The sequence below is a fragment of the Hyperolius riggenbachi genome, chromosome 11 (genome assembly GCF_040937935.1).
Source record: "Hyperolius riggenbachi isolate aHypRig1 chromosome 11, aHypRig1.pri, whole genome shotgun sequence".
NCBI lineage: Eukaryota > Metazoa > Chordata > Amphibia > Anura > Hyperoliidae > Hyperolius > Hyperolius riggenbachi.
The window spans coordinates 74,361,523-74,372,167 of record NC_090656.1 but is presented as its reverse complement, the minus strand read 5'-3'; the positions used below and the strand labels follow the sequence as shown (position 1 = coordinate 74,372,167).

Below are 10,645 nucleotides of genomic sequence, written 5' to 3'. Positions count from 1 at the left end.
ATGTATTGTTTCAGATGAATGACACTATCTTGTAGTATTTCATAGAGTTACAGTTTATGATTTATTTACCTTTTTTATGTATACCACACACTCAGAAGAGTAAGAGTTTTATGGTGTGTAATTAGTTATCAGTTCTACTAGCGAGAAGCTGCCATTTGCATATTAGAATTCTTAACCCTTACAAAAAAGATTGAAATAAAAAAATAATGCAGCCTAGTTCTATGCAGGGGTTGCTCTCTACATACACGTTTAACTCATCATGTCCCATATCAATTTAGGTATCCTTAATTTCAGTTAAATATATACCACATAAAATAAAGGGTGAGCAGAGGAAGTACGGTAGATAATGTACAAGAACTCATAATCGTGACCTGTGATGCAAGTACAAAAAATGGGGTCCCTAGAAAAAAATTTCTGGGCTCCCTAAACATTTACACTTCTTCTCCCCCCCCCCTCCTCCTCCCCGTTTACTCCTACAACCCGGGAATCTATCTGCCAGGAGTTTGTATAACACGTGTGGTCATCATGAACCCCAATGATAACCGACGTGGGAACAACAACACTTTGTAAATTAACCTCCCTAGCGGTATGGACAGATTCTCCGTCCAAACAAAACATGCTGTGAACAGTATAAAAGTGCATACACATCAATACTCTCCTGCACTGTATACTAGACCCTTGCTGGACACATTTTGGCAAGTTACAGGAAAAAAAAAGTTTTAAAAATGTATTTTATCACTTTTTGCACAGAAATCCTGGGGAAATTGAACGCCAGGGAGGTTAATATCAAAGCGCTATAGCTGATGCAAGATTAAAACGTCCCAACGGAGTGCACTACCACAAGGTCCGGCAAGACCTAAAAACTTGTACACAAACGCTTAAGCGCACATCCTAGTTCACATAAAAGTCCATATAAACATCAATGAAGAGTTCTTATATGCCGTTCTTATATGCTGTTTCTTGATCTCTTGTGCCACCATCACCATGGACACCCAACAGTAAACAGACTCACCAGATGTATTGGCCACTGCTAGACTGGCCAACCATGCACAAATCCAGGAGCCTCAGTACTTCAGGATCCTGGTACCGCTGTGATGCTGTCCTTTTAGACCACCATCCTTTTCCACATTATCCATGCAAAGTACCTCAAAGAAATAGCCTGCATAGCGTAACTGTATAAAACTTAAAACTTTAATTATAAAATTGCACTCACATGCTCTAAAAGGTATTGCACATATAGAGTATTACGGGCTCTCCCCCGTTGCCTGGCAGGGCACAGCTTGTGTTGGGTCCTCCAGCTCCCCCTCCACTCAGCTTGCAGACACCACCGCCTCCACCGGCCGTTCACTTCCTGGTATGTCCAACCTCCCGCCCGATCGATTTCGTCACTCCCTCGTGACTCATCAGGGGCACAGCTGTCCCCACCCCCTGTCTGAAATCAGGCCCGGGAAAATGTTTTTCTGTTCCTAACGATAAGTGCAAAGGACGCTGGGGGATTGATGTCATAACTCCACCTCCCAGCCCACAACCACAGTGAAAAGAGATGTAATCTAAACCAGGCAGGCAGACAAGACATCTAAAATAAGAATTATAGCAAACAGAGAATCATAAGGCTAGGTTTCCACTTGTGCGTTTGCTCTCAGTTTTTCTGCTCAGAAAATTCGCATACATTTTAAAACCAATAGTAGTGAATGGACCTGTTTCCACTCTATGCGAATTTTCTGGCGCGTCGGCATGCGTAAAAAAATCTGAGACCCTGCATCAGATTTTCGCCCGTCGTGCGCGATTCGTCCACGAATCGCCTGTAATATATTTCAATGGCATCGCATACGAACGCGATATTTCGCATAGTTTAAGCGATTCGGACCGTTGTACCCAGCATGCTGATGATGATGTATTTCCTCTTCCTGTTTCCTCCGATCGACAGAGAGATAGAGAAAGCAAGCTGTCAACATGCAAAGGAGTGTTTATGATATAGAGGAGCTGGTAGCTCAGATACAGGCGCACCCCTGCTTGTATGACAAGGGACACAAAGATTACAAAGACATTCATATGGCCAGAAGACTTTGGGAAGAGATTGCGTCATCTTTTTTCAGCAATTGGAACGAAATGACACCAAAACAGCAAAATCTCAAAAGTAAGTGAAATGGCTGTTTATTATGAGTAGTAGTGTTGCAGCAGTAGTAGTATGTTTATGTAGTGACCACACCCGGGCCCCAGGTGCAACAGAGGGCCCTATAGGGCCTATTTTGTGTACATTCGCCACTAGTAGTGTTGCAGCAGTAGTAGTATTTTTATGTAGTGACCACACCCGGGCCCCAGGTGCAGCAGAGGGCCCTATAGGGCCTATTATGTGTACATTCGCCACTAGTAGTGTTGCAGCAGTAGTAGTATTTTTATGTAGTGACCACACCCGGGCCCCAGGTGCAGCAGAGGGCCCTATAGGGCCTATTTTGTGTACATTCGCCACTAGTAGTGTTGCAGCAGTAGTAGTATTTTTATGTAGTGACCACACCCGGGCCCCAGGTGCAGCAGAGGGCCCTATAGGGCCTATTATGTGTACATTCGCCACTAGTAGTGTTGCAGCAGTAGTAGTATGTTTAGTATGGCCCCAGTTATACACTCCACTTTTGTGTACAATGTTGTATACAATCTCAGTGGTTAAATTAAAAATTAAAAGCAATGCAATACTTTGCAGACAAGGCAAATTTATTTTTTTAATTGCCATGGGAAAAAGTAGAAACAAAGTTGAACACAGTGTCTATTGCACACACATTTATAACATTTTACATGGTATTTTCCTCATAGGACATCACACCTTCAGGAGAATTAAAATAATTGGCTAGGTGATCACGATAAAATAGGGCCTGATTTGCAGACCTACCATTATCAACAGTTGTCACATCCTGGAGGGGCCTTGTATCAACATCATCCATGGTACACGGTTCATGGTACCTCAGATAGTTGTGTAAGATACATGCTGCCTTCACCACTGCTACAGCAGTATCGGTCTTTAAATTGATAGCAGTGTGGAGCACTCGCCATTTGTTACTTAAGATGCCGAAAGCACATTCTACCATCCTTCTTGCGTACGTTAGGCGAGTGTTGTAATTTCTTTTCACATCGGTTAAGCCTCTGCATCCGTATGGCCTCATGACATGAGTAGAGAGGGCGAAGGCCTCATCAGCCACAAATACGTATGGGCATGGAGGTGAAGTGGTGCGAGGTAAGGGTGTAGGAGTTGGTAAGTTCAGTGATCCATCCTCCAGAGCGTAATGGAAATTTGTATGTCTAAACACAAAAGAATCACTGGAACTACCATATGCACCTACGTCGATATAGATGAAGCGGTACTCAGAATCTGCGACAGCCATTAAAACAATAGAAAAATATTTTTTATAATTAAAGAACTTAGTACCACTTGCTGGAGGCATCACAAGCCTAATATGTTTACCGTCAATGGCACCTACACAATTTGGAAAACTACAGTTTTTCCAGAATTTTTGTGCAACGTCCTCCCACATTGACGTGTCTGGAACAGGCATGTAGGTGGCATGGAGTCTGCTCCACAAAACTTTGCAAGTGTTCTTAACTATGTTGGATATGGTGGCTTTGCCTAAGCGAAAGGCGAAATGCAAAGATGCATAAGAATTTCCTGTAGCCAGAAATCTGTAAAAAAAATAATGAATATGAAATATAGTTGATGTTATACAAAGATCATATTTCTTGTATGTTTTCACATGGCATTTAATAAACAAAAATTTCTTTTGTGCTTTTTCAACAGTAGAGGAAGTGAAAATGAAGTGGAGATCCCTCAAGGACACATTCAAAAAGGAACTTGAAAAACAAAAAAAAATGGAACGTAGTGGAGCTGGTGCACATTTCAAGCCCAAATACCGCCATTATGACTTGCTCACCTTTCTTATTCCATGCTTCGAGGCTAGAAGGTAAGTTACAATGCATCCATATACTAATCTTGTGTATGTACAGTACAGACCAAAAGTTTGGACACAACTTCTCATTCAGAGAGTTTTCTTCATTTTCATGACTATGAACATTGTTGATTCACACTAAAAGGTAACTGTACTATTAATAATACATGTTGAAGTATAGTACATAATCAAAAATTGTGCAACAAGTAAAAATATGTTATATTATAGGTTCTTCAAAGTAGCCACCTTTTGCTTTGATTACTGCTTTGCACACTCTTGGCATTCTCTTGATGAGATTCAAGAGGTAGTCACCAAAAATGGTCTTCCAACATTGTAACGAGTTCCCAGGGATACTTTGCTCTAGTTGGCCCTTTTGAGTTCACTCTGCGGTCCATCAATGTTCATAGTCATGAAAATGCAGAAAATTCTTTGAATGAGAAGGTGTGTCCAAACCTTGGGTCTGTAGTGTATATCTGTATAGTCATTTATTTTTTTTTTTTTTTTTTAATTCTAGCACAGAGGATAGCTTGCCGCTAACTCCACAAACTATTAATGTGGATGATGATGTTGATGATACTCAAATGAGCATAAATTCATCCGGAGATGCAAGTGACCTGAACATCATGACAAATTCTGATGAACAAGCGGCAAACACTCGTAGGTCTCTGAAATCGACCAGTAGTAGTGAGAGTGTGACAGCAGCTAAGAAAACTAAAGTGACAAGCTCAAGAAAAGTAGTCCAAGCTGAGAAAGATGTTGGGGACAATGCTCCATTCCAAGGACTACTGGAATACTTGAAAGACAACAAAGACAAGCAGATGCAATACATAGAGAGGGAAGAAAGTGATTCATATGTCATAGTTAAGTCAGCTATTCCACATCTTAAAAAAATTGATTCCGAATTTTTCCCAGAATTTCATGCCGATCTGATTAATCTGTGTAGAAAATATGTCACTAAAACTCAGACCAAGCAACAACGGGCACTAGGTAACGATGGGAATAGGTATGGTCAAATGCAGCAAAAGTTGTACAGACCACCTGCACAACCTTATCGTACAAACCAATCAAACACCAACCCACAAACCCAATCTGTAAACAGTATGGGTGCCAACACCCTACCGAACCCAACATATCATACTTTGCAACCTGCTCAACGTTCCGATTACATGCAATCTGAACCTTCCTTCACACAGTCTTTATTTAGCTTGGATGACAAGGATGAGTGAGATGTTCTGTACTAAAAAAAAATTCACATGTAACATTGTTGCGGATCGCCAAATGTTTTAGTTTGGTTTTAGTATTTAGTAATAAAATATTTTTGAATGTTACTTTTTTTATACAGAGGGAACATAGAGGATCGTTAGGATACAGAAGGTTTTTCCACCTTCTACTGCAAATGTTTTTTTTTTGCTTTTACAAAAAAAACATAGTACGTTCATGTAAATTTAAAGGTGCAGACAGTGCATGGTAAACAACGTCCCTGGAGGGTACTCACTTCTGGAGAGAAAAGCATCTTCTCTTGTCCTACTCCATGCCACAATGGACTCACTGTAGGAATCGGAAAATCAGACGTATGTCTTCCATGTGCATCACCAAAAGTATTGTGGAATGGACTAGTTCAAAGGAAGCCAACTTCGGTTTCAAGAACCTTACAATTCGCCGGTGAATATGAGCTAGAGAGGTTTTTTTGGGAGTACAGTGCAATTTGGCTACGCATAAAATGAACCACACAAAAGGTAACAAATATACGTTTACATTTATAACGTGATTTGTTACCTGTTGTGTTGTTCATATTATAGCAAAAAAACTATTGTTTACTCGACTACACTTCTTTAGGTCCACTGTGCTACATTCCATGTAGTACACTGTCACACATTGACATGACCTATGGCGTTCTCTACATTTTTCTATGTTTAAATGTGGAAAAACAATTGACACCTGTTCTTTTTAATTATTGTTGACTATTGGTTAATATAAAGTTTACTACAACATTTGAGCGATCTGATGTTTGTGCGTTCAAGTCTGCTTTGATTTTGTTGGTCATGGAAATTACCAATAACAAAGGTGTTATTTTGCAAAGAAAAATAAAATAAAAAGTTATGTTAATTACTTGTATTGTAGCTTATTGTCTCAAATGTCATGTCCCTTGCCATTTCCAGTTTGTACAATACAAAAACACAAACACTGCATAGCTGTCCATTTCATCAAGGTAAAGACACACAAGTGCACACAATGTGCTTATATAACTACATGAACTACGATCCCACAAACTATTCCCCTTTGTGACAATTCTCTCTGCTTTACAACACAATATTAACTTTAGAGCCAAGTGATTTTGGCTCCCCCTTCTACAAACCTGGTCCTGGTACAAGCTTTCACAGCTGCAATAGAGGTGGCCACAAGGCATAGGTCAAGGGCCACCATCAACAGAGGATAAGCTGAATTTCTAAACACAGGTAAGTCACCTATCACCTACTCCACTCATGATATGTCTACACTACTCCTGACCTTCCCTTGCTGCTATTACACATACATATATATATATATATATATATATATATATATATATATATATATATATATATATATATATATATATATATATATGTGTATGTGTATATATATATATATATATATATATATATATATATATATATATATATATATATATATATATATATATATATATATATATATATATATATATATATATATATATACTTAGGTTGAATATATGGTTCTATTACCTTAAAGTCACCAATAGTTGCTCCTCAGGAGAGATAGCAAGGCGAAAGTAGGTGTCCTGCTTCTTCAGATCTACACCGACAATGTGGAGCAGTTTATCAAACCTTGGAGGGAAAAAAACAAATTTTTGTACCGAAACAATCTAATTACATATTAGATACAGTATTTACAAATACAACACACAATGGTACTTACATAGGTATAGACATGCGAGTGTACATGAAGAACTTCTCAGGATGGACTCTCAGGTCTCGGTACAGCATTGAAAATTGGCCTTTGAGAGGCCTCTCAATAAGGATCGGATGCACCCAGTATCTGTGCTGTCTACGTGCAATCCTTCTTCTCCTCCTCATATTTTGCAGCCGCATCATTAGCATACCTAGCATTGCTACTACCAAAACCTCCTCAAAAGCAAGGATAGGAATCAAAGGATTCATTTTGAAACACAGCAGCATAAAACACCTCCTCTCTCTCTCGACTACTACAACCAACAAAGAAGGTAAAAAAAAAAGCAGGAAGTTGTCATCAGTCAGGACATTGTCACTAATCTGTTGTTGCTAGGCAAAACCAGCTTTCAGAAATTTCGTGTGCGAAAATTCGCATAAAATTCGCATAGAATATTTTATGCGATTTTTCGCATATCAGAAAAATCGTGCGCGATTATTCAGAACGATTTTTTTCTGCTACAGTGGAAACAAGGCCTAAGACAGGCTGCAGCTGTTCTGCTGTGTATTGTCTCTCCTACACACTGTGAAAAGAGATGTCATTTGATCGAGACAGACAGAGAGCAGGGGAGTGAGGGGGAGGGAAGGCACCAGGCTGAAGGGGAGGACACAATGCTGAGGGTGTACTTGCAAGGCATCAGTATGAGCAGAAAGATGGAGGCGCTACTATAAATGTGAGTCTGCTCTATCCACTATGATGTACCAGATGTAAAATGTATATGTTCATCTAACTGTATACAGAGCATAGACTACATATATGTACTGCCATTTTTATTTTTGCTGGAGGTAGATTTTTTTTTTAACTATACAACTTTTGACTGACACATCTGTTCCTATTACACAGTAATATGAGAACTCCTAGAATTTCCCTAGCTTGGATAACAGTGTCCCTTTAACTCAGTACTTTCCTTAATGAGACTAGGCTTCCAGTTATATTTCATTGATTACCATGCCTTCTTCACTTCAGAGGGGGACCATATGGCAGGAAAGGTGAGACAAGTTGTTAATGCATTTTAAACTATACTTTGACTTCAAAGGCCTGACACCTGCTTTGCATCCAGCTGAGAGAAGCCACATGCAAAATTACACTAATACATGTGAGACATTGGCGGCTATGGGGAAGAGTGGTGATATTCTCCCCCAGCAAGCTTTTCTGTCATTCCATTTACTCAAGGCTGTCGGTGTTTAAGCACAGATCACTGGAGGCGATGCATTAAGATCTGAAAGAAATAATATATTTTGCAATTAGTAGAGCATATGCAAACAGCGGTGCACCTCTCTGACAGTAATTACAAATCAGTTCTAATGTAGTTACAAGACATAATGATAACTGCACTCTAAACATTCACTTTTCAACATGCATGAACCACATGGGGGTTGTACAGCTCTCAGGGTTGCTAAATAAGGCAGTGCAAATGGGAATGCTGATTTAAAGAATAGGCAAACTTATAATGTAAATACTTCAGATCAGACTCAAGATACTCCGTAATCAAAGCATTGTGGATACCTCCCAACCAGGAGCTACCTATGCTCCATAATTTGTGCTAAAATATAGTAAAAATCAATTGAAAATTCATCCGCCATGTAGGGAGGTACTCAGACTCTTAGTACTCAGTCCCTCTTTCGCATCTGCCCCCCCCCCCCCCTCCTCGAGAAGCCGGCAGGGGGGCATGAAAAAATAATTGCTACGGGGACCAATCCTTGGTCCGTAGCCAGAAAATATTGGTCCCCGTAGCAATTATATTTCATGCCCCCCCCCGCCGGCTTCTCGGGAGGGGGGGGGGGCAGATGCGAAAGAGGGACTAAGTACTAAGAGTCTGAGTACCACCCTACATGGCGGATGAATTTCAATTGATTTTTACTATATTTTAGCACAAATCTATGGAGCATAGGTCAGACCTCTAGCTTTGCTTTGCTCAATGCAATACTCTGCTATCGGCCATTGAGCCCCCCATAAGGTACACCTCCCTCACACACACGCACACACGCACACGCTGGGTGCACACCCTACAATTTTGGTGTGGTTGCCGGGTGGCATTGATTGTTGGGTGGGGAATGGAGGTAGCCCAGGGGCTCTGAAGATTAAAAAAGAGCAACCAGGACTGGGCCCCTTCTTTGGCTATGGCCCCATAGCAGCCGCTATGGCCCCATAGCAGCCGCTATGGCTGCTATGGTGATCTTTATGCCCTTGCTTCAAACCCAATCCTAGTAGTAATTTACAATAAAGCTTAAAGATACCGTGTAACAAAACAAACGTCCCCTGGGGGGTACTCACCTCGGTAGGGGGAAGTCTCAGGGTCCCAATGAGGCTTCCCCTTCCCCTGTAGCTGCAGGCAGTCCAGCGCTGGCTCCCCCCAAAGTGTCCCGGAATCCTCCCTCGACAAGCCTGATGTAATGATCTGCTCTGCTGTCTGCACAGGCAGACAGCTTTTTGACCATTTTGTAAGTCTGAGTGCTGCAGGTCCCTGGAAAGGAGACCTGCCTTCACTCTGCAACTTGCTGAGCTGCTGCTCTGGTGAGGAATTTACATACACTTGTCATGCAAATTGCTTAGCTGCTTCCTTTGATGGCTTGCAGTTTATATATACCATTTCCTCCCAGAATCCCTTGCTGGTCATGATGGTTTGTTCCTGCTAGACTTACCTTGAGTCTCAGCCCTCTGCATATTGTTTAAGATTATCTTAGAGTAATCCTTGGGAGTGCACTAGCATTCCTTCTAGCATAGTTAGGTTGTTTATCTGTATTGCCTAGTTCTGTCTTGTCTGTTGCAATTGTCTTTGTCGCCAGCGGCGGTCGACAGGAAATCGTTCTGTCTGTTGGGATCGCATTCGCCCTAGTGGTAGTGACGGTGGTTCCTTCTGTACTCTGTCTTAAGGGTGCAAGCCAGAGCAGCGGTTGCTACTGGTTACTCTGTCTGTCTGTCTGAATTGCAATCGCCCTAGCGGTAGCAGCGGTGGTTCCTTCTGTACTATGTCTGGGAGTGTAGGCCATAGCTGCGGTTGCTACTGGTTACTCCTTCTGTCTGTCTTGTTTGGATCGAACGCTTGCTGTAGTCTCGGTGAGGGAACAGTTTAGCAAGCATTCATGTTCTCTTTTGTTTTCGTGTTTCTTTGGTTAGTCAGGGTTGGTACGCTTTGCCGCTATTGCGCTTCTCGTGTGACGACCGTGACGGGCACGTGCTTTGTCGCTATTGCGCTTAACGCGTGGGGACCGAGTGTAGTTAGTTCTCTGTTCCTTTGCTCTGTCTTATTGTGTGTTCACTGGGTGGCGACTAGATTGGTGGACACACATACATTCTGTCGCTGTGCTCACTCTCTCTTTTTCTGTGCTGTCTTGCCCTGCATTGTTGGAATTTGTACAATTCCCGCCTGGCATCTGTGGTAGTGCCAGAGAGGTTGTTCCTCTGCACTCCACAGCTCCATCTGCCGGTGGGAATTTCCCTCTACAAGTGCATTACACCAAAGCTGGGTTCTGTTGTTTGTATGCTTGTGGAGGATTTCCGCAGTGTCAGCGCACATCTTGTGCGCTGACCTCGGAAATAAATCCGCAATCGCTACACCTGACAAGCGCTGATAAGTGCTGATTTATTTACCTTTCCTAGCTCCAGCGGGGGCGCTGTTGCGGCTCTCCGCACGGAGATAGGTAAAAATAGCCGATCTCCGTGGGGTCCACTCTACTGCGCAGGCACAGGAGACTAGCGCCTGTGCAGTAGAGCGACGACAGCGATCGGCTATTTCCATCTCT

General features: G+C 41.8%; 1 protein-coding gene across 1 annotated transcript; it reads left to right on the top strand.

The window, feature by feature from the left end:
• Positions 1-1,953: 1,953 nt before the first annotated feature.
• On the top strand, positions 1,954-5,158 carry LOC137537819 (uncharacterized). Its single transcript, XM_068259776.1, has 3 exons — positions 1,954-2,137; positions 3,785-3,947; positions 4,447-5,158. Exons 1-3 carry the CDS (start codon positions 1,954-1,956, stop codon positions 5,156-5,158), a joined length of 1,059 nt encoding a protein of 352 aa, XP_068115877.1.
• The last annotated feature ends 5,487 nt before the right edge of the window (positions 5,159-10,645 follow it).